Here is a 24,914-nt window from a genome sequence, read left to right on the forward strand (position 1 = left end):
CTAAATCATCCCAGCCAGGGCTTTGTCAAGCTGCAGCTTAAAATCCTCTAAAGATGGAGATTCCACAACCTCCCTAGGTTACCCATTTCAATGTTTCACCACCCTCCTAGTGAAAAACTTTTTCCTAATATCCAACCTATACCTACCCCACTGCAACTTGAGACCATTACTCCTTGTTCTGTCATCTAGTACCATTGAGAACAGCCTAGCTCCGTCCTTCTTGGAACCCCCATTCAGGTAGTTAAAGGCTACTATCAAATCCCCCTCATTCTTCTCTTTTGTAGACTAAACAAACCTAGATCCCTCAGCCTCTCCTCATAAGTCTTATGCTCCAGCCCCCTAATCATTTTTGTTGCCCTCCGCTGGACTCTCTCCAACTTGTCCACATTCTTTTTGTAGTGGGGGGCCCAAAACTAGACACAATACGACAAATGCGGCTACACCAATGCCGAATAGAGGGGAATAATCACTTCCCTCGATCTGCTGGTAATGCTCCTACTAATGCAGCCCAATATGTTGAGTACTTCTTGCAATCAGGCCATAAATCTCTAATTTTTGCATAGTGAAGCAATTAAATAGAAAGAATGTGAGTCAGATGTTCAGTTTGTTGTTAGTGTAGACATGCATACAGGTTGAATGGAGGATTACATATATCACTAATATAAAGTGTGTATCTATTTATGTATCTCACAACACATTATTTAAGTATCTTTAGTCCTTACTGGTATTAGATTTACCAAACCAGGCTTTCATTGAAGTGCACCTGTAGACTTTACTGTTGTTTGGTGAGATACAGTGAAAATCTCATCTCCAAGAAGAAAGCAGGAAAACCCTCTGCCCCTTATGTATCTTTGAAATCTTGCTGCCAGAGACCTCAGTGATACTTGAACTGAGAGATGATGCCATAAAGCTACAAATCCAGTTTCTTAGAAATTTAGAAGAAGGATCTTACTCATAGTGGGGAGCCCTTTACTAGGTATAATATACTCCCCTTTTTGCCTTGCACATGGTGGACACTACCGCAAATAGGTAATAATTGACTGGTCTGTGGGTATGAACAGAACCAAGGCTCCACTTACTCCTCCCCACCCACCATCTTAGAGGGAAGTACAAAGTGCACAACTTCCCTCTTGCTGAGGGATGCAAGGTATAGGGATTCCTAAAATGACTGTGCAAGTTCTGAGGGGTTAACTTACTTATCTATGCAGCCACATGAAGACATGGCACAATCTGATGCTGGGTGTATAAAAGTGGAGAGTCACACTTTGATGGATATCTTCTGTCAGAGTTAATATATATTATATAATTCTATAATTATATGTCTATATGATTATATAAAATTATATTTTATTTTAATTATGCAAGAAATGTATATTAACACAAATGTAGTTTCAACTATTTATATTTTTTTTTATAGTTACAAAATCTGGCATCTACATTAACAATGAATTCAGAGCTTATTGATTGGCGCAGATTTTTATTAACAGCAGCACAACCATGGCCCGTTCCATCTGTGATACAGCTCCTTAAAACCCTGCACAGCTTTAAGACTCTTGATGAAGCTGGATCAGGCTTTGTTACACAGGAATACTATAATCAGGTTATAATTGTTTCTTCTTTTGAATGATACTATTTTTTATTTTTTAATCAAAAGGTATTCTACTACTTTTGTTCATTTAGTTTTATAAACTCAGTCTGAATTTTAATAGTTTTTGTATTTTGGGGATTTTTTTTATGAAACTTGTCTTATGCATAGAAAACATAGAAACTTTGTAAGATTTAGTCCAATATTTGCAAATCGCATCCACAGTTTTTTTTTATAACAAGAATCAAGTTAATTAGGTGGACTCTGTACATTCATTTATCTCTTTCCTCAGGAACTAGTTTCAAATTAAAACCCTCCCTGTTCTAGAGAATCAGAAACTGACAAACTGTTATTTGGTCCTTGTTATTTGTACTCTTAATTTATCCAGTATCATAGCTATGGGAAAAAATGTTTGCCTCCAACTAAAATAGGTGCAGGGATTTTTTTTTTGTTTTTGACAGCTCTACTTTGGCTGTAAAGTATTTGTAACTTTATTTTTACCTAGTTAAATAAACAATTTTTGCAGATGAAGATTGATTTTTCGTCCTGCAGCTGGTGGGAAATTACAAGATTCTTTGGTCCAAATACATAAAAAAAACTTATAATTTGGGTCTTTATTTTGCATGATTCAGCAAGGTTTTTGGGGAGGGAGGTTTCATGAAAGGGTGTTATATATACAAAATGTTGCCTTTTTGTTGTAGTAAGAGTCTAACACATTTTTTATTTTCATTAAAATTTCATTTAGTTCTACTCCTTAAGCATAACAAAACAAGTGTTAGACCAGCCCTAACTAAGTAATAATCAATACCCAAAACTATCCTACACACACAGACCCTAGAGTTCTGTCACTGGTGATTTCTTTGATGATAGTAACAGAAATTTGGGGAAGGCAGCAGCTGCCTTTCTATACTGTTCCTCTTGCAAACGTAATTGGCGATACAATTCCAGAAGCCTGTGATTTTCAGAATTTCTTTCTCCAAAGTATTACTCATCCAAATACTGTCCAGCAGCAAGCGTCCCAAGAAATTTGAAAAGAAACAAACCCTGCCAAAGCTGGAAAAAACGCAAAAAGGTGTAGCTATAGATGTTGTACCCACCTCCACATTATTGTGGTATTTTTCACTGAGGTGCTAGAGATTAAAAATATACCAACAGCTCCAAAGTCAACAGAATGTTAATGCAGCATTTTTAACACAGGATGCTAGTTTGAACATCCTTTTAACTCAGCATCTGATATGAATGCTATGAAATCTGAACATTCTAGCAGTTGCTCTGCAGTCATGTCAATGTGTCTGAATTAGTAAAATAAAACTAAGTTTACTGAGCTAAGAAGGTATTCTTTACAAAGGGTAAGACTGTTAGAATTTAGAGTTAAAAATATAGTGTTCTCATTTGTTCCTTTCCCCTCCACCAACTAGTTTCTTACATGGTAAATGGTGAGTGAGGAAGAATGATCTTTGAAAGATTTATTTTTAATCCCTTGAGAAATGTAGCTCCATTAATTAATGCCAGTACTATAACATTTCCTGGTAAGAGGTAAAAGAGGTGTTATTCCAGCCCTAGTTTCCACCTGGCTCACTTTTCTATTGAAGAGAACATAGCATGGACCAATAGCTATTCATCCATAAATACTACTGCTATATATATGCTTGGAAATATCAGAGCCCAAATCAGCTGGCACGGGCCAGCTGCCAGAATCTAATGGCAGAGTATACATACCCTATTGACTTTGGAGTCTTAGTCTCATCAAAAGTCAATAGCAGGTTCCTAAATACTTTTGAAAATGGGAAATAGCACGATTACCTAGATGCTTTAGAAAACTTTACCCAGAGCCTATTTAATTCTATAGAACTCCTGCAAAAACCTTCAGGATCACACAAATCATAACACAGAGATGCAATAATTTTGACTTACATCACTGTATATTGAAATTCTTGTAATTTTACAACATAAATATGCACTCACATAGGAGGGAGATGTAACCAGGAATTTTTTAGACTTGTGAAAACCAACACAGAAGTCTCCTTACAGACAAAGTTTGAAATGAATAGGCCAAATTCTGTTCTCAGTTACACCTTGAAACCGCATTGAAATCAGTGGGATTGTATGGGGGAAACGGAAGTCAGAATTTGCCTCTGTTCATTTAAAACTACCCTACAACAAACTTCATATCTTTTTCTGTGTCATTTACAATTGTTTAATCACTCTTATATGTTTAACTCTTTGATGTAGAACTACTGACTCATCATAGAACAGAATGCACCATAGGGTTAATGAGTCATTAGTTACAGTCCGGAAAGTAAGAGAAGAACAATAACACTGAGTTCATAAAAGAGCTGTTCAGCCATGTTAAGATATGTTATCTGTAAAGAAAACCCACTACACTCTGTTAAGGAAGACTTGCAAAGCTAACATTAAAATCCACTTAATCTCTAAATTATCTGCTGAATTCTCCCTAATAACCTGCCTATAAAAGGCATTCAGTACAGAAACATATTTCAACAACTTTTCACTACTTATGTTTCCCGTCTCTGAAATTGTCTTGGCACTTCCTGTGTTTTTGAAAAAACAGCTTAATACTATATATTAAATCTGTCTTTTGCAAAAAAGGAGATTAAATATTTTTATTCAAATGCAGAGAATGTTGTGAATGGTGGAAAATGTAGTGATCCACCTAAAAGGAGAGAAAAGAAGTTTTAATAAAAACCCAGTGCCAATAGGATTTGAACTCAATATATACACTGATAGGCTTTTGTCAATATTTCTGAAAATGTACAAGTATTATTTAGACAGCTTGAAAATGCCCATATTGTTCTATTAATCCAATGAGAAATACATTGAGAATATTATTTTTAACTGAAAATAAGGTTTATAAAATGTCAAACAAGGTTCATTCTCTATTTCATACTCAGAATGTCATGACAATCATATTCATTTACTCCAATTTTGCTATTCCAAGCAGCAAACAATGAAAAAATAAACTTCAGTGAGAATAAAAACAAGAATATTATTACATTATATCTATATCACACATATTTTTCCATAACAGGCTACTGACCAAAATTAATTTTAAAATATCAATTGGGAATTTTGCCTAAATAAAAGGTGCAAGATTTGGTCCATAATGACTAGGGATTAAATTGTGGCCTGTCCTGCATGTCCATGCAGGAGAGGAATGGCAAATAAGGTGTCCCCTTACTCCTTGCACCTGCTGACCTCTTTAGCTCTTTATGAGGCACCTTACCCCAGTATATGGGCTGGGAGAGAGAGGCAGGAATGGGAAACCTTACTTCTGGTTTGCAACATCCCAGCCAGCACAGTTGTATGGATGCACCAGGAGGGTGTACAGTGTGTCAGCTATAGGGCTAGCAAAGGGTACATCTCATTTGTGGAAGGGGGAAACCAGGAGGCAGATTGCAACCCTACCTCACAAACAGCTTCCTGGGGTAGTGCAGCTATATGCAGAGGCATCTAACAAATCCACAATTTATGCCTAGATGGATGCAAAAAGAATAAATTTTCAGTGCTTGGTATTTTCAGGGGACTCTCTAGGTACAAATTCATTGTTATGTAGATAGTATCAGTATGAGGTTTGAGTTGCTACCATAATATACAATATTTACTTGTTCATGAAAAGAGTTTGTTGCAAAGTGTCCAAGAGTCTAATTACATTATTCATAGTAGATTGTTACTCACAGCAACAAATTCTGAACTAAAATAAATGCAGAGGCAGATTTTATACTTTGTTAACCTATTCTGTCAGTGATTTTAGAACAGAACAGTCACTCTATTTTAAAGGGATGAAAATCAATAACTTTTTTTTTTTAGGTTGGTTTATGGTTTGAAGGCAATGAAGAACTAAAAATGCCAGAAAATCCTACAGACCCTTTGCCTTTTAATAGACTGGAGCATCTTATAATGGTAATTGTTGAAAACCGTAAAGAATTTAAGGTGTCACTTGTCATTTTGAACACAATGGTCTTGTTTTTCATTTTGGATGACTTTTTCTTTTGCAACGTTAATGCCTACTTATTTTACCTAGTCGTTATTTCTTCCCAGAAAACTATAAAAGAAGATCTTGAGTACAGTTGAGTTATTAATAATCACAACTATCACTGATAACATGTTACCTGTGAAAAACATTTGAGTCTAAAGATCTGCTAATGATTGGCTAAGAATTGTGCACACAGTTAATCTGTACAATAACATCCTATTATTTTTGTGACGTCTCCCAAACGCTCTGGCACATTTGTTTGTCTATCCACTTTTGCCAGGTCTTGTCTTTTAGATTGTAAACTCTTTGAGGCAGGGACTGTCATTTACTATATGTTTGTACAGTGTCTATCACAATAGGGCCCTAATATGGTTGAGGCCTCTAGGCAATAGCACAATACGAGTGTTAAATAGCAGTAGTAATAATAGAATAAGGAAACTGACGTGAATCACAATGGTTCACTGAATCAGTATTTTTTTGTGATGGCTTCCATCTTGTGCTCCAGAATCTAAGCTTTCATTTATTAAAAATTAAGTCCAAGATTTAAAAAACTGGGTGTCTAAAGTTAGTTTTCTGAGTCCATATTTAGGCATCTATATCAAATGTAAATCAGTCAGAACCACTAGGTGCTCAACGCTTTTGAAGATCAGGCCACATATTTAGGCAGCTATAGGTATATTTAATAGCATAACTTTAGGCACCCATATTTTGCACCTTAGCCCAAGCTCTAGCCCTTAAGTTTGCAAAAAAATAACCTTCAAAATGTACATTGGGTGTAAAGTGATGCAATGAGGTCTGTTTCAATCTGCAGACAGCCTAAAACAGTAGCTCTGAGAGGAAAAAACTAATCGCATTTGCCTTAATGCTTTCTTAATTTCTAAACCTAATTATGACAATTTATCGCAAAGGCCTCAGACATTACTGGCAACTCAGTATCCCATTTTCTGTGTGTGACACACAACAGTTTAGTCCCCTGAGTATTGAAATGCTTTAGTCTAACCCAAGCTATTGGTCTTAATATGGGGCGGGTGAAACTGGTTGAAATGTAATGGCCTGTGAAATACAGACACGATGATCTAATGGTCCTGTCTGACCTCAAACTCCATGAAACCCTGAAATATAACAATTAATTGTTTCACTACTGATTACAGCATACAGACACACTCAAAAAGACAGTCCTTTCTGTAGAATATACTGTGAATGCTGTCTCATTTTGGTGTCAGAACTGGGCAGCACTTGATTTACATAAGAGAGTGGAAGACTATTGCTGCTTTTTCCAATGTGACCCTATTCCACGATTATTTACAATAAAAAAGACGAAAATCCTAAGAATTGGAAGATGAACCTTGCACTCATTAATTTAAATATAATGTATATATTCACAGAGAGAGGGACAGTGTACGTATAAAGAAGAGGTAAAATGTCATAATTTTTTTGAAGATTTTACAGATTCCTACTGGTTCTTTGAGAATCCTCACTGCTGAAAACAAAATATTATAATGTAGATTTCCTTAATTTTCCCATAGAATCTCAACACTCTTTCTGAAAAGAATATTTCTCTTCAGCTGTCTTTACCTTGCATATACATTTAATCCTGTTCTCTACAGCCTTTTGATTTAAATTGGCCAAATATCCTTTGCAGGAATTAATTTAAATTTTTTTCCTTTTCTAGTTTTTCTTTATTTTATTTGCTGATACCAGAAAAAGTCCACCTCAACTTGACTACACCAAGATGCTGCTTTATTTTGCTTCCCATCCTGATGCTGTCGAGGGAGTCTACCGAGCGCTTAGTATTGCTACTGGAACATACATCCATAGAAGAAAAGAGGTTACACCCCCACATATGGTAAAATGTGATTATATGAATCAGTAAATAAACCCATAATGGTGCTAGCAAGTTATAACTTCTGATCTGATGACTTAGGATCAGATTCTGATAACCTTACCCATGTTGGGTAGCAACTTTCTTCAAAAATAGTACCCTTGGCTACACAATACCATCTTCAGTAGAAATACTCAAAATAAGGCGCTACTCAATATGATAAGGGTATGAAGATCTATTCCTTAAGCAATAACAAAATTGCAGGGCATTTCCTGGTAATTAATGTCCAGTACAGGTGAATTAAGGGCATCCTTTGGTCTAACCTCACTAAAGCCAGCTAGCTATTAATCTCCAGTAACTACACTGCACCCTGGTTGTTACTGTTGCTATTGTAAGCTAAAAAAAAAATTAAAAATCATATCATTACCATTCCTATTAACTTTATTTTCTGGTATGCCTCTTTGGGATCTGTTTATTTTTGTATTGTTTTCAAATATTTCAGTTCACCTGTTAGTCAGATGGATTAGTAACATATTACTGTAAATGCAGTAATTTATTGCAAGGTTCAGCCTAACGTTCAAGACCATTATGAATATATTGATATATTAAATTAAGTCAACATTTGGAACTAAGTTCATACTTCTTTAGTGTGCCGAGCTGTTTTCCAAGTCTTTAATGACCCAAAACTTTCAATACTATACTGATTACTATGTACAATTTTTACAAAAAGTATAAAAATCATCACTGATCTTTTAAGTCATGCATGCCACAATGCATTTCTATTCATACCTTTTAAAGCACTCACTACTTGTACACATGATGAAATCTCTCACCACACTTGCACAACCACAGTGACTACTATTTCCTTAACCTACTTAAATTGCAGTTCTACTCTGGAAAGTAATTATATAAAAATGGCATTGTTTTATGCCACAGGTCTACTCAGTGTGTATTTATAGTCACAGCTTCTCACTTTTGTGCCAAAATTAGCTTTTTTTACTACTCTTTACTCCTGTTAGTACTGTAGACCCAGCACAGCTTTGGTAAAGGGAGCACAAGTGTAACTGAGGCTAGACTTTGGCCAGCAGAATCTTACATTTGGTGAAGAACACAGCTTGACTTTTCATATCCCAGGTCAACTTTGAAAGGCTGGCCATTAAGGGGGAAAAAAAACTTTTTGCTTGTAAAGTGAGAATACATCATATGAAAATCTTTGAGACACTGTAAATGTGGAACCATACTTTCTCATTTTTAGAATTACTTTTCTGAGAAGTTTATATTTTATTCAATAACTAATGCTAATACTAATATAAAATAGACATTTCCAAATACATATTTGCATGATAAAACATTTTTAATTATAGTTTCTATAATTTCAGGATAAACATCTTGTAGAACACAGGGTATTTTTGCTGAATTTATGGAGAATTTAGATTGTAAAAGATTGACATAGTCCCTATGTGGCTTCTAGTTGAAGATAGAGGAAGGATTGCTTTGTGGTTAAAGTTATCGAAGTTCAAACTTGGTCTTGTCCCAGATTTCCTGTGTTACTTTGGACAGGTCACTTAAACTCTTTGTAACTTAATTCCTCATATATAAGTAAAGGACAATAATGTTCATAGTCATAAAGTAGAGGGGCAAATATCAACTGCCTCAGTACCTTATTCTTCTTGGTTGCAAGCAGAGGAATGCCTGAAGTCTGGCTTGTCAAAATTCTAATTAGTACTTTCCTTCCACCTTTTTCTTTCCTATTGTATATGTTCATAGGTAAGGATCTTGAGAGATACATTCATTTTTGTTTGTGAGGTGCTTAGTTATTATGGAAGGGGGCACAAAATATCTAGACAGATATTTCTTTTATTTAAGATAGCATTGGGTTTTGTTTCACTTTATAACAGCTATATTTTTGAGTTAGTGTTCAAAGAATGGCAATGCTGGAAAAATATTCTGTCAGGATATCCCTTCATCTTATGTTCTTCTTTGCATACATTTGTGACCAGATGCCTGAAATGTGCCACACTGAGAATGCCACACTCAGGACACACTGCAAGAAATAGGCCAGTCAATCCCACAAAACTGGTGGTTTATTCTATAATTAGATTCACCAAACCAGTAACAAAGAACTTCTGTATCACCACACGGGTTAACAAGAAGTCAAAACCAGTCCACTTTACACATTCCAGCCCTTGCCTCCCATCCAGGCAACCCAATCTAATATAGTGAGAAGTTATTGAAAACCTAATTCACCATATGTGAGGTTCTTTCGAATCCCAAAGGATCAGACACTGACTCCAGATCAATATCTATTTGAGATCTTACCCAAATATCATGCTGTCAGCCAATCCTTAGTAAACTAACTAAAGATGTATTAAGAAAAGAAAAGAGTTATAAATGGTTAATATATCATATATAGGACAAATGATTACAAAGTCCTTATATAAGGTTTGTATCAGTGATGGAATAGACTGCTGGCTTGCAAAAGTCTCTGGTAACTTCCAAAAGATTGGAAGGTCCTCAGTCCATAGTTCAAGATGCTCCTTTTAGTTGTAAACCCACAGTCCAGAGAATTAGAGCAAGAAAGAGGCAAAATGGAGATGCTCCAACTGCAATTTATATCCTCTGCTATGGGCATGGAAATTTACTGTAAAAAACAAAGCCCACCGCCCAGGTGTCTGGAAAGTTATTGACCCAAAATGGAGTTCGGGGTCACAAGTCCTTACATGGTTTGCTGACTCACAGGCGGTGGCCATTGGGTCCTCGCTGTCTGAGACACCTTCAGGAACAGCTATCTGGACGGGATACGTTTTTTTCCAATGGCCCATTGTAAGAGTGAAGTGTTCTTGATAGGTCATCAACACATAGCTGTCTAGCCCTGATGCAAATTTATCTGAGGGGATGTCACCCAAGAATACCATACATGCTTTAGATACAAGTATGTAGCCAATATTCATTCATAACTTCATATACAAAGATGATACATGCATATAAATACGATAATTATACTTAACAAATCGTAACTTTTCCATTGACACCTTACATGACATACTTTGTATAAGCTTATGGAAAATGTGTAACAGTGGTAACAACAGTGATATAGATGGTCATCTTTAATCATACAGCATCACAACATCTACAATTTATTAGTAGCGTTAAATAAAAAAAAGAGTGAATGGATGAAATCCTATTCCACTGACGTCAGTAAGAGATTTGCCACTGACTTCTGTGTGGTCAAAATGTCACCCAATCTGTTCAACAGCAACCAAGGGGCATGGAATAAAAATATATTGTGTGCTATTGTTGTAGTGTAAAAGGGTGTATTTAAGTTAATCAAAAGGGCTTATAAGAGAATTTTGAAGCTCTTAGTGTGTACATAACTTTTAAAAAATAAGACCAATTATAAATAATGTTGTTTAATGTAGTATCTAATTTGGAAATTGTTTATAAAGAGAAGTTAGTAGATGTTACAATTTAAGCACATGAACTGAAGTATAATTTACATGATAGACTAAAAGAAGTATTTCACTGCAGCTATCATTTATTGGGTATACATACATATCTGTATTGAAAGATGTATTCATGTGTTTATTTGATAAAGAATTAGGTCAACTGTTAGACTTTAATGAGCTAATTTTTCACTTATTTGTTTGCCCTTTTTCTACTAAAAAAAGTAAAATTAAAACTAAAAAGTTAAGTTGACACCAGTTAAAAGGCAAGAAAGTTCAGATATATGAAAAATAATTTACTCTGATAAAGAAATCAGAAACACACTCTATTCTACTAGACATTACAAACATGCCAGTCTCCACAAACCTAGTTGCCATATATAGTAAATTTAAGAGAAGCATCTTTTCTCCAAGTGTGTCTCCTGTGTTCAGACAGAACATACTCTCAGCTCCTTTGTTTTTTACTGGCATTTTAAGAACTTACAGTCAGCAGTTGAGTACTCCAAGAAGAGACTGCTGTGCCATATTGCAAATGTGCAAATATTCACTTAAATTAGTGAATAATATGAAGAACACAATATTAAGAACATGTTAAAGCAAATAGCAGTTTACATCTGTATGTATAATTGAGGAAGTCAAGACTATTTTGAAAGCAGCTACTTCCTCCTCTGAATAGTATTATTACTATAACAGATTTTTGGACCTGTTCCTGCCTGAATACTCACAATGTCAAGAGGAGTTGTGGGTACTCATTACTCTCAAGAGCGCTATAGTCCAGTTACTGATTTTGTTTGTATATGGTGTTTTCCATCATGAGAATGGTTATTTGGAAGTACATCCCCAATGACTCCTGTCAAACTGAAACGTATAACTAAGTGCTAGACAACTTACCACCGAATCATCATATATAAATGCTTTCTCTCCCCAGTCTCTTTCTCACACTGATATGCTGATAAAGGAGGAACCTTTGGTAGAAAAAGAAGAAATCCTGTATTGCACTGATGAAGGAAGAATTTCTATGGCAGCTCTACTCAAAGTGTTCCAGCATGAAGGAAGTAAAGCTGGTGACAACCATAGATTCAGTGGTCAGCAGAAGGCAGGCAATTATAATAAGGTTGGTTGATGAAGCTAAAGAAAGTTGCAATATAAGGACAACAACATTTAGTTCTTCTTTGAGTGCTTGCTCATGTTGATTTCATTCTAGGTGTTTGCGCGCATCCGTGCATGGTTACTGGAATTTTTTTCCTGTTAGCAGTATCTGTAGGGCTGGCTCCAGCACCCCCTGGAGTCCTGCGCACATTCCGTGGTATATGAGGTGCCGCCAGCCCTACACCCTCTCAGTTCTTTCTTTCCACCACTGATGGTTCCTGTAACTTCACTTTCTTGTTTGCTACTGCAAGTGCTTTAGTTCTCCTGTTTCTTATAGTTAATGATTAGGTTAATTAGTTAGTTCTTTTGTTAGTTAAGTACTGTAGTTAGTTAAGTCAGTTAGTGTTAAGTGTTAGTCCCGTTAGGGACTTCTGCTCAGGAGTGGGGTATGCCCTGGTCTCCAGACTTCAAACTCTGCACAGCTTTCAACAAGCCCTTCCTGCTCAGAGACCCCCACGACAGTTGCTTAAAGTGTTTGGGGGAATCACACAGGAAGGTTAAGTGCAGGATTTGCAAGGGCTTCAGGCTGAGAACTCAAAAAGAGAGGGAGATCCACCTGAAGGCCCTTCTCATGAAAGCAGCGCTGAGACTGGCCTCGGAACCACCATGTTCCACCTTGGTGCCATGTACATCATCAGTGCAAAGTGCCTGACTCAGGAGATCCTGATTCAGAGATCCTGACTCAGGATCAGATTAGGACCATGACCCCCAGGAGGGGACATCAACATCTGTGGCCCCACTGCAGGAAGATATGCCGCCACCCTCCCCCCCCCATGCTGGTACAGTTGTCCTCTTCATCCCCAGACAAGGCAACCATGGTGAGCCCATCTATCCCACTGGACAATTTTAGAGCCCACCAGGAGCTCCTTAAGAGGGTGGCCTCTAATTTGGGCTTGGAAGCGGAGGGGCTTAAAGAAACCACAGATAACCTGTTCAATGTCTTGGCAACTGCAGCGCCCTCCTGGGTCGCCCTGCCAGTTCATGAAGGGGTTCTCAAGTTGATTAAGGGCCTGTGGCAAACCCCATTGTCACTGCCACCAACTTCCAAAAGGAATGAGAAAAAATACTACGTCCCTGCGTCACACACCCTTCACCGGGATCCTTAGTGGTGGTGGCGGCTGCAAACGAGTGGGATAGGCAGAGTTAGTCCAGCTCCACATCGAAAAAGAAGGACTACAAAAAGTTAGACTTGTTTGGCAGGAAGGTTTATTCTACAGCAAGCCTTCAGGTTAGAATTGCTAACCAGCAGGCATTGTTAGGGAGGTACAATTACAACCTCTCAGACTCCCTTAAGTGCTTTGGTGAGGCTTTACCTGAGGAGCAAGTGCTGGACCTTACAACCATCCTGGAGAAAGGTAGAACAGTGGCCAGAGCCGCCCTGCACAAGGACATGGGGGACTTGGCGGCAAGAGCTATGGCTTCGGCTGTGGCCATGTGCTGGTATTCATGGCTGCAGTCATCAGGTCTGTCCCAAGATGTGCAGCAATCCATCCAGGGCCTTCCGTTCGATGGAAGCACACATTTTTTGGACCAGACGGACACCAAGTTTCATGGGTTGACAGACTCGAGGGCCACCCTGCATTCATTGGCCTTTACATGCCCCAGGCCTCGAGAAGGCAGTTTTGCCTTCAGCAACAGCCCAGATACCCAGCTCCGTGCTTTGGGCCCTGCAGATGTAGAGACAGGGATAGAAGTTTCAGAAGGACCTCATCAGGGCCAGCAGCACCTCATATACCGTGGCATGCCCCATATACTGTGGCATGTGGCATGTGCACGGGACTCCAGGGGGGAGCCAGCCCTACGGATACTGTTAAGAGGAAAAAAATTCCGGTAACCAGGCCCAGAGGCGCACACACAGCTAGAATGGAATGGACATGAGCAACACATTTTGAAGAACAAAAGTTACAAGGTAAGTAATCACCTTATTAAGCATGTCATTGTAAATTATTTTTAACAGTGTATTTTTACAGTAATGTTTTAACCCCTCAGCAAGAATATCTTATAGAAATACACACTGTAATATCTGTTTTTGCAGTGATTCTTTTCAGTTTTCTAAATAAATGAAGCAAGATTTTTTTTTCTTGAAGCATTTCATAAAAATATACAAGGAACTGGGTTCTGAGGATCTGAAACCCATTTCAGTTACCGTTCTTTTGAAGCATCCTTTCATTCAGGACTTGATTAACAACTACCAGGAATACAAACTTCCTGTAAGTATTTCTTCTCTGAGATGGTCTACTTGTAAGTGTACAGAAATCTGGAATGTGTACTAGTCTAGGAATTTAAATTTAGTGGTAACAAATACTTCAAATTCACCGGTGTAGACTCTATAATAGACATTGCAGATTGCAGATTGCTCAATCCAGATTGTGTCTGGCCATAGCATGGGTGCATGGTTTGGGGAAAGGTGCAAAGAGCCTTATCTTTCCCCATGCACAAAGGGTAGATATGCACTCAGGGGAGAGATGATCATCCCCATGGGCACAAGTCACACAAAAGGGGGCAGGGTCCTAGAGCTGGGCAGGTAGAGCTGGCAAGGCCAGCCCAAGGGATGGTGCAGCATGGACATTTCTCCTGGGTGCTTGAGATCTAATGGAGGAACTGTGACTGCTAAGGTACAATCTTTCTGAGCTCCTCATTGGGCAGAGTGACTTCGCTCCGCCTCTTACACAATTAATGTCTTATTGGCATTTTCTGCCATAAGTTACTAAGGATGAGATAAGCTATCCACTTGTATTGCATATAGCACCCCATATGTATTTACTAAATGAAACCATATAAGTAACACTAAAAAATTAAGTATTTAAAAAATAAAAACATGCTATGTAAATACAAAAAACATTTCTACTGTCATGTTAAAGTTTAGATACTGGGCAAGATTGTGGCATTTAGCCACAGGCTTGAGTAAGGCAATGCAAAACAAAAAGCTGTATCAGTAATCTCACTGTTGCACATAAAGCTATCAGAATGCTTTACTTGAATCAACATTATCCAAATGAAAAAGACAAAACTAGTTAAAACGGGCACATTAGGAAGGGAAATAACAGGAACCTTTGGTTCACAGCTTAGGAGCTGATCAGGTGCCTTCTTCATGCTGAGGAAAAAGGCCCAGTGGTGTGATAGTAAAACCCCACATCCCAACAAGTATTGTTAATCATGATGGGCGTACAGATGATGGTCAATGTGTTGGCAGTGATGCCATTCTAAAAGTTTCCAAGTGCTCCCCAAAACAGAAAAATATAAAAGGGCTGGCAACCTTTTCTAATTAAAAGCTTCTAATTGAAATGAATTTATTTTTGATATTGCTTAAATGCCCATGTCTTGTCATTTTAAAAATAATTTTGCCTGCTGTAACTGTTTTGTAGTTCCCAAGGCGATCTGAAAACTTGAAATAAGCAATTCTGTAGATCCAATTAACTGATTAGAGGGAATTCCTTGGCTCCATGGTGCTTATATAAGTAAAATATTTTTGTATAACTATATTTTATTTCAAAAAGACCTCCTTGTCACTTTACTCTGACTTTGGACAGTTTTGGCCAGATTCCTATTAACACTTTGGCCACTTTTCACTGTCAGACTGCTGTAAAATAGCCTTAGTGTAAGTGAAAATATGGCCCTACAAGATTTCAGCCAAGGGTAGGATTTGCTACAGCCTTCCCTCTTGGTGCTAAATAAGTGCACTGGCTTTAGGCTCTGTGGCTGTTTCCCTGTAAGGTGCTATTCATACTTTGAACTGTGGCTGAATCATGGGAGGGAACTAATTTTTTTCCATTTTCCTTTGCCCATTACTCCAATTTGGCGTGCTTCTTCAGAACTGATGGTTTAGATTTGAGAGTTATCTGGATCAGCCTCTGTGCCATATGGAATGGAGTGTGAGACTCACTGGGGATTCTCAGATCTGAGAACCTCGCCAGTGACTAGCCTTCCTCATCTAAACTCAGGGTTTGAGGTCTGTCTCCCATTTCTGATGGTAAACTAGGTTACTAAAAGCAGAGATTACCCATCTGTGCCCCTTGGCCATATTAGACTTTATAGGCTCCATCTTCTAGGGAGTCAGTCTTCCAGAGGAAAAGACTGTAATGTCTGTAAAGACTTCTTAGACGCCAGCTCCTTCAACTACTTTCCCTCCTGAGAAAACTTTGAAAGTATCTACGGTCTATAGTATATTGAAAAACATTCTGGTTCTTCAGATATAAATAGAAATGATCAGGATCCCAAAAGGATCAAGAGCAGGACCAATCAGAGTCTTTCTCCCTCAATGCAAATGTAGGATCTTCTTTACTATACCATCTGATGATTTCTAGAACTTTAAAGATGTGTGTGTGGATATAAGGTGGAAGCTCTGAATATGGAATTTTTGGTGGGTCAAGATGAGATTAACTGATTGCTCAACATATTACAGCTGAGCCGAAAAGGTATAGTAACATTTACAATAAACAAAGGTCTCCTGCAGACCAGCTTAAGACCTGTGGCTCACACCTGCATATGTGCCAGCTGTATCCGAGGGGATATAAGTACTATCAAGTATCCCAAAATAAATGTAAGCTTTTTCAATTACAGTGTTGTTGTAACCAAGTTGGTCCCAGGATATTAGAGAGACAAAATGGGTGAGGCAATATCTTTTATTGGACCAACCTCTGCTGGTGAAAGAGACAAGCTTTCAAACTACACAGACCTCTTCTTCTTCTTCTGTTTATTGGCATCCTACTTCTAGATCACTAGTAATCTTAACTGCCAACAAAAGAACAAAAACAGGGAGAACTTTCAGATCAGTGCCAAAGGAAAAGTAGGCAAAGTCTATTAATGAGCTAAACAGCAAATCATCAGCAAGTCTACAGTTTATAGATTCATAGATTAAAAGGCAAGAAAGGATCATTGTGACCATCTAGTCTGACCTCCTGTGTAACACAATCCGTAGACTTCCCCCAAATAATTGCTTTTGAACTAGAGCATATCTTTTTAACAAAATCCAATCTTAATTTAAAAATTGCTAGTGATGGATAATTGTACATTGCAAATGATCAGACATTGCTGATGAAATATTATTTCTGTTTGTGGGAACAAGCTTCTCCCCACAGTTGGACTATCTATGCAGGGAGGATCATAAGGAAGCTAAGACTATAGTAACTGAGGGCACAAATTGCTAACCAACATTGTTTCTTCCATCTTAACTAAACTGCTAGCCTCCCAGAAGACTAACCTAAATCTCATTCACTTCTAGGAGAAGCTGGTACATAGTTTAGGGCTCAGATTTTTAAATATGTTAAAATTTCTTAGCAGCTATCTAGATAATACTAAACATATGTAAATCACCTACATTGTTTGCAGTTCATAGGTTAAGTTAAAAAGGGACACAATCTCCAAAGTTTGCCCAAGAAGATCAAACTTTGTATGCAAACTTGCAGAGTACTTGAGGGTCTTAGGACACATTCTCTAGATCAAATACACTTTCACAGCATGTCTTGGGATTACTTTTATTATTGAAGATATATAAGCTGTTCTGGAGCTTAAGTAATACATTTATCTCTTGATCTGGCAGTTAGATCTGATGCATACATATCTTGACTTGGCAGCTAGATGTGATGCAGACTTAAAATCTTTATTTATCTATTATCCTCAGTCTTTCCTCTTTAGAGAGTTTTTACTGCTAATTAATCTCAACAGACATGGGGATCTGTCTCACAATACTGAAAAAGAAAGCAAAGTTATATCCAGCAACAGTGCTTACATACATGGTTCCATATTCTCTGCCCACAATCTCCATTTCTTTGGAGTCATTTTTTTAAATTCCATTTAAGAGGGGGGAATAAGTAAGGCCATAACTCCTTATACAACTTTGCAACTTTGCAAATGTGCATATTCATGAAGGAGCATACTCATGGTCCTAGTGGTCACTATATCCTTTCCATTTGACTCCAGTGTCAAATCACATGCACTCCCAAGAAAGTAGTTCTATTCTGACAATCTGTTTAAAGAACTACAGTTGAGAGGTAGGTAAACGTTCTTTTCCAAGGAAGCAAAATTAAGAATATTGTAGTTTTAACATAAAAGATTTTCCCATATATCCTCAAGTGAATATAAAAATCTTTATAAAAAATGAAGTTCAACCACAGTGCTGCTATTTCGAGATCATTTGCAAGATAAGTATAGCAAAGCTAGGGTGTGGTTTCTAAACTTAAAATGTTGCTTCTTCTGCTGTCATAAACACTAGTTGCAGAAAAGAATTTAGCTTGGTATAGATGAAATATTTGCTTTTAAATATAAAATACAGGATTTTAAAATATACATATTGGAGCACTGGCTGGTTTAGCAAACTGGTTATGAATAAGAAAGCCTTTCACTTCTGGATCACCAGTTCAAATCAAACCACTGGCATGTTAGTGAAAAATAATCATCTTCTGATAGAATGTTTCCTGATCTATTTGAAAAGAGTTTGTTGGCTCTCTCCAATTTCTTGTGGAGAAGTAACCCTATCATAAATCACCATCTCTTTGGTACCTTTTCTGTTAGTCTCAGCACAAAGACCGAGGACTGAATAGACATGAGATTTTATTACTCTTGTACCTCTGGCCTTTTGTGTCCAGATTAGAACTGTGGCGTAAGTTCTGTTTGTCACTACCTACCCATTTTTTAGCTTATCAGACAACTTCATTCTTTAGGGATGTCAGTCCACACCTGTCACCTGCACACACATTATATGTGTGTATAAGTTTTCTATTTTCCACAGAGCTCTTTTTCTGTGCAAGCACAAAAGCTTGTCTCTCTCACCAACAGAAGTTGGTCCAATAAAAGGTATTACCTCATCCATATTGTCTCTGTTTTTTATGTGTGTATGTGTATGTGTTTTATATGTGTGTATAAGTTTTCTATCTTCCACAGAGCTCTTTTTCTGTGCAAGCACAAAAGCTTGTCTCTCTCACCAACAGAAGTTGGTCCAATAAAAGGTATTACCTCATCCATATTGTCTCTGTTTTTTTACAGCATTTGACACCATTATTTTTTTATATATATATAAAACCATTTTTTTAAATAAATGTAACTATTTAGGACCTTCCAGGCTGCTCCTCCTAAAATAATTTCTAATTTAATATTATTATGAATCATCTACATATCAGTAGCACCTAGAGGCCTCATCCCATTCAGAATACCACTGTGCAAGATACTGTATTAACGTACAGGGAACAATAATCCCTGCCCCAAAGAGTTTACATATACCATTTCAAGTACCATTTGTAAAGTTTACATTAGCAGTAGCCTTTTAAATATATATTTGTCTTAATATGGATTCAACACTTAATATGACATTTAACAATGAAGAAATACACTGCTTCTACTCATAAGGACAATTCCTGAGTCCTTGTTTAATAAGGACAGTAAGCTGGGGCACACTAAATAAGTTATGTAATACTCAGGGTGGGAAGAGCATTGATGAATCACTGTCTACTCCTAGACAGTGCTTATGATACTTTTGAAACTCAAGAAACATTTTATATGTGGTGTGGTGTGATGGCGCGAAAGAAGTGGAAAATTTAGCTCAACACCTAAAAGTGATTTTAAATACATTTTCCAAAAATGGGACCAATGTGTGATCTCACTCCATCATGTATTCCATCAAGGAGGACATAAGAAATGTAACCATACATGAAAAAATATTTTTCTTCAGTTGCTAATAATAATTATAAACATTGGTTCACATTTACAAGAGACATTCTTGCATGAAACTGAAGAATAACACATTTCTATCTATTAGAGCTATTGATAAAGAGCAGAAAGAGTGAATGCTTAGGGGAATATTACCTCTGCAGTGTTTTTGAGGTCATTAATATCTTTGGTTTCTTTTGTAAGTGTTGGTTACATGCACTGAAGCTGCCCAGACAAAGGTTTCCTTTGAACACGTACCATTTTCTTAATTGCTATGCTGTCATTTTCCTCACTGCATCAGATCATAGATCATATGAATCGGTGCTCACTTTTAGAGTAATATTTAAAATATATGTATAGTATATCTTGTATGTAGAATTTCTGCTTCCCACCCACACTGCATGTCAGAGATGCCCCTCTGCACTTTTTCCATGATGATAAATAGTAATTTCTTGCATTTTTACTGATTTTTCACAACTATATATTTTATGCTACATATTTTAAAGTGCAAACTATAGTAATAAAACACACTCTAGAGTGTCAGAAGCATTACAATTAACTGGTATCAGCATTTACTTCATGTGGTAGTGATAAGTACTGATAATGAACTTGCTGAAGCTTCCATTTGCTAACATTTTACTCCTGTATAACCGGAACCGAAACGTCTTTTTCTGACTCATTGTACTGAAAAAGGACTGTTTTAAACTGAACTAATTTTCCAGCTAATCCTAAAGCGTTATCACTAATTTGTAAAACAAAAGGCCAATAAAACGAATCTTTCCACCTTTACTGCTTTTTTTCTATTGGAATATCAACAATTATGGGTAATTCTGTGGTTGGAAAAAAAAAGACTTTAAAAATTTGGACAGAATACATTAGCTGAGGCTGAAGTATTTGAACATAATCTGATTTATTTTATAAAACAGGTGGATGTAGCCTAAAACCTGGAAAAAATATTTTTCACTTATTTTTTCTGCTTAAGAAAAACTGTAGTCACAAACTTTTTAATCTCAAACACTAGAAAGCTAACATTCTGCTATTCATGTTTTTACTGAAAACTCAGTACACTATGTCTTTAATTTAATGTAATTGTTCATCTTCTTTGCACAATTGTCGGTGTTACCAAAATTGGAAATAAAGTAGTTTGTGTGAGATAACCTGACATAGAAAGTTAGAAAGTAATAAATTAATTAATATATTATAAATACTGCACAAAAATGTGAATGCATGCTGTTTTGATATAGATATATATTACTCCAAATGTGCTGCAGTTTTTCATTTTCCTCATCTTCACCTTCCATTTCTTTGAAGCTCTGTTTTACTCTGTTTTACTATAAAAGGAGACTTCTCACTCAACAGGTTTGCTCTGTGTGCTCTGTGTCACACTTGCTAAATTTAATGACAAAATAAGTTTTTAACACTCTTTACTCCTGTTAAAGTTAAATATATGCTTAAGTGCTTTGTTCAATTTAAAATCCAGTTAGTTATACCTGTGTAAATCCATTGAAGGCAATGAAATTGCATTGGTGTAACTGAAAATATAATCTTGAAGACACAGGAGTTAAACAACAATAATTGAGGCAGAATTTGTCCTAAAGAACTTTCATTTCTGTTCAAGCTGGCCTCACATAGTTATACCTGTAGGGTGCACTGCCAGCGCTGCTGAGCTTTGGGAACAAATCACTCTTAGTCAAAGAAGTTTCACTATGGAGTGAACTTCTAGAGGAGGTCAGGCTAAGCTGAAAATGGCCATTTTAGGGTACAGTGCAAGATCTTATTCTCTGACAAAGCTGTTCCACCATATTATTTATTACTCTATTGGTAAAATTGTATCATTAAGATGTTCCAGTCAGGAGCAGGGTCTCTACAAACACAGGGCCTCTACAAACACAGACACAGAATACAAACACAGAAACACAGAATAAGAGAGAAAGTTCCTAACCCTGAAGAGTTTATAGTCTATTTAATGGGGGCGGGACAGGAAGAGCAAGAGAGAGAGGAGTGGAGAAACAAAAACAGCAACAAAAGCGACGTATGTTCATATGCCAAGTAGAGCCTTCTCTCTTGGAAAAGAAGAGGAAAAGATCTGTGAAGCCACTAAGCAGTCCTAACTTACCAAGGAAGCACCTAGATACTATAGTGGAGAGTGCTCTAGGAAACCCAAAGTTAGGCAGATAGATAAGAAATCTATGGTGCAAATTCATACCATTAGATCTGTCCCATTACAGTATTTGATACATCAGTGGCATCAACCTGGGACTGTTTTTTATTGTTTTAATTACACATTACCAAGAATAGGGAAGAAAGACACTCTTCACAAAGATTAACTGTCAGAATTGAACCAGCAAAAGGAAAGGTTCTGAGTTGGCCATCATTTCCTAAATTCTTCTCTAGGTATTGTAGCATATGTAGTACAAAACATACACTGATTCAAGAACCCTCCAATGCCTAAATAAGAAGATGGATTTACGTCTTAACACTGAATTTTCTGGATTTGTTTACTTAAAATCCAAACTTGACATAAATTAAGCGAAGTGCACCTTGACATCCCCATCACATGCTTGAAGCAGCACACCATCTACTGATTTCTTTGAAACAATACACATAACAATTTCATAATGGAAAAGAAGTTACTGGTTTATTCTGTAATACAAATATTTAATGCCCATAGTAGACAATTATTCTTTAATCCATGACATGTTAACTTATAATTGTTCAGTCTGGTAATAATATGTTTCAGTACTATCGAGCTGTGATATTGGCATTACACAAATGATACAAAAAGCGGTAATTTCAAAACATTCCATTGAGTCTTCTACTGAGCCTTAGTCCAGTAACAGTGCCATTTTTTTCTTAAATAGAATATGTTGAGTATATGTTGAGAATCTTATTTGGATTTACATGAACAAATCCCAGCTTAAATGCAAGTTATACACCTACATCTCCTGCTCATTAATAGGATAGCCAGCTTCTGGAAAGACAGACATTGTTATTTACTAATTTATGACAGTTTTAAAGTAGATCAAATTGTAACCTAAAAGTTACCTAACATGTCCTTTTAACTTTGTTTTGAATTTTCTTGTCTGTAGGATATTAAAGTGATTCTACAAAGAGATGAACAGACACAATCAACTGATGGAGAAATATATAAAGATATTAAAATATGAAAAACTTTTTTTTAAATGGTAAGAGAGGTTTTTGTAAGAATTAAGATTTGTGGTCTACTCAACTGAGTAAGAATTGCAGGTCAAATCCTATAATAATTAAGCATATTATATGCTATCTATACTCTGCTTTAAATAAAAGTGATTTGATTAAAGAAGTTTGGTTATGTCAGATAAAATATTCTGATAACACTTGTAAATTAAATGAAGCTGATTTTTAGTTGTTGACTAATATGTTCTTTAATATTATTTATAGGAATAGAACATCTGCAACCCTTGTGTGCAAACTAAATTATCTTTTGTTAATATTGATGGATTATAACACAAACATTGATATTTTTTAATATATACAGTATCTCACAATTTCTAGTTAATAAACTAATAATGTAAATGAAAACAGAATTTTCTCTCAATTAAATGAGGATTAAACTACTGAAAAGCCATAATGTATGTGAAATCACAATACTTATTGACATTAGCTGAGATGTTGAACCCTTGTTTCCTAACCTTTCAATTTTTAACCTACCATTTCTAACTAAATTCTGATTACAACCTGTTAGAATATTTCCAAGCTCATTTTCAGTGTGAGCTTTCAAATGATTGTTGTCATGATATATGGAATCATTGAATCAAAGTTCTTGAATGGGAGTCATTTATTAAATAAAGCTATATATTACAGATACGAAGGAAAAGCTTCCAGATAACACAAGTTCCAGCTTTGTTTACCAGGGGTTGCACTTTATTTGGAACCCTACACAGCACACAGCAACATGTATTGGCTGTATAACATATGCTTTGTTAGTCTATACCAAATAAGATCTTAGTGAAACTTTCTTCTCTTTCACTTCTGCAGAAGTTGCCCATCCTTTCTCTCCATCCAACTTGACTTTTACTGCATCTTCTGGTTGAAGTCTTAGAAAGGTTATCATAGAATTGTGCTTGTCAATATGACTTTTTTATGTTCTTATTGTTCTTTTATCAGCGCTTTTTAAACTTTGAACATGTAGAATGCAAATTCTTCTTCAAGGTGAAACTATAGGGATTTTCTTGTCTCTTGAGCTTCAGTAAAGCTGAGCTGAATTTAGTTGTTGCATTCAGCATTGCCCTATAAATTAATTAAGCTAAAAATGCCTTTTCCTGACAAAATTTCTTTAGCTATCTAATTCTTTCAGCTTCTCCATTCTATTAAAAATGATAGTAATATTAAAAGATTTCTAGTAATAGAAAGGAAACTATTTTTTCATGAAATTTGTATCTGCAAATTGTAGACACTTGTCTGTAACTACTTCCTCTGAAATTCTCCAATGAGCAAATATATTCTTTAACTTTCCAGTGATACTGATTCTTGTGATATCTGCACATTTGTAAGCATTCTGACTAATGACTAGAGGTACTTGTGAATGGCTAGCTCACACAGATCAATAAACTTAGACTTTCATGATGCGACATCTTCAAGTGCCCTTCTTTTGTATTGGTTTATTAGCCTGGCAGCATGCACAGGTAGTATCCACTTTCAGGCTATCTTCTTATTCTTGGTCACCACAATGTCAGTTTGGCATGTTTTCTGCACTTGCTAATGCCCTGGTGACCATCATGATTTCCTCATTTAGGCCTGATTCAGCAAAGTACTAAAGCATGAGTTTAACACTATGAATACAAGTAGACCCTAAGTCAATGGGGCTACTTATAAGCTTAAAGTTAAGCTCATGCTTAAGTGCTTTGCTGAATCAAGGCTTCCAGTACTATTTCATCTAGCCTTTGACCTCTGTTAAGCAATTTCTGCACAGAATACTCTTACATTTTGAGATATATCTTTATTGCATTTTGGCCATATACCCCAGACATATTGTGGTACTAACTGAAGTTCGCTATTTGCCAGCTGTGACTAGAATATTCTCTTTAAGGTTTGTGAAGTGGTTTGCTTGAAGTGTAAAGCAGTTGTGTATCAAAAAGTAAATAGAGAGTCTATCTAGCAGAAATCATCACTGTTTTAGACTAGAGTCTTACAAGACATCTGTAACAATCTACATCAGGCCTGTCATGATGACTTAATAAACATGTTGCCTAATTTTTTAGACTTTCTTGATAACACTGACTCTTCTTGTTTCTTAGCTGA

The 24,914-nt window shown here is 36.5% G+C and overlaps 1 protein-coding gene across 1 annotated transcript in view; it reads left to right on the plus strand.

The window, feature by feature from the left end:
• Positions 1–23,102, plus strand: part of LOC137151201 (sperm flagellar protein 2-like) — a 73,637-nt gene extending 50,535 nt beyond the window's left edge. Inside the window, exons 14-19 of the mRNA XM_067545514.1 lie at positions 1,418–1,600; positions 5,414–5,506; positions 7,252–7,425; positions 11,773–11,958; positions 14,081–14,203; positions 22,724–23,102. Of these exons, the coding sequence (XP_067401615.1) occupies positions 1,418–1,600; positions 5,414–5,506; positions 7,252–7,425; positions 11,773–11,958; positions 14,081–14,203; positions 22,724–22,801 (837 nt within the window). The 3' untranslated portion in view covers positions 22,802–23,102. The remainder of the gene's footprint in view (positions 1–1,417; positions 1,601–5,413; positions 5,507–7,251; positions 7,426–11,772; positions 11,959–14,080; positions 14,204–22,723) is intronic.
• Positions 23,103–24,914: the final 1,812 nt, after the last annotated feature.

The sequence above is a fragment of the Emydura macquarii genome, unplaced genomic scaffold (assembly GCF_026122565.2).
Source record: "Emydura macquarii macquarii isolate MOO-44397 ecotype Brisbane River unplaced genomic scaffold, CSIRO-AGI_Emac_v2 contig_1045, whole genome shotgun sequence".
Taxonomy (NCBI): Eukaryota; Metazoa; Chordata; order Testudines; family Chelidae; genus Emydura; species Emydura macquarii.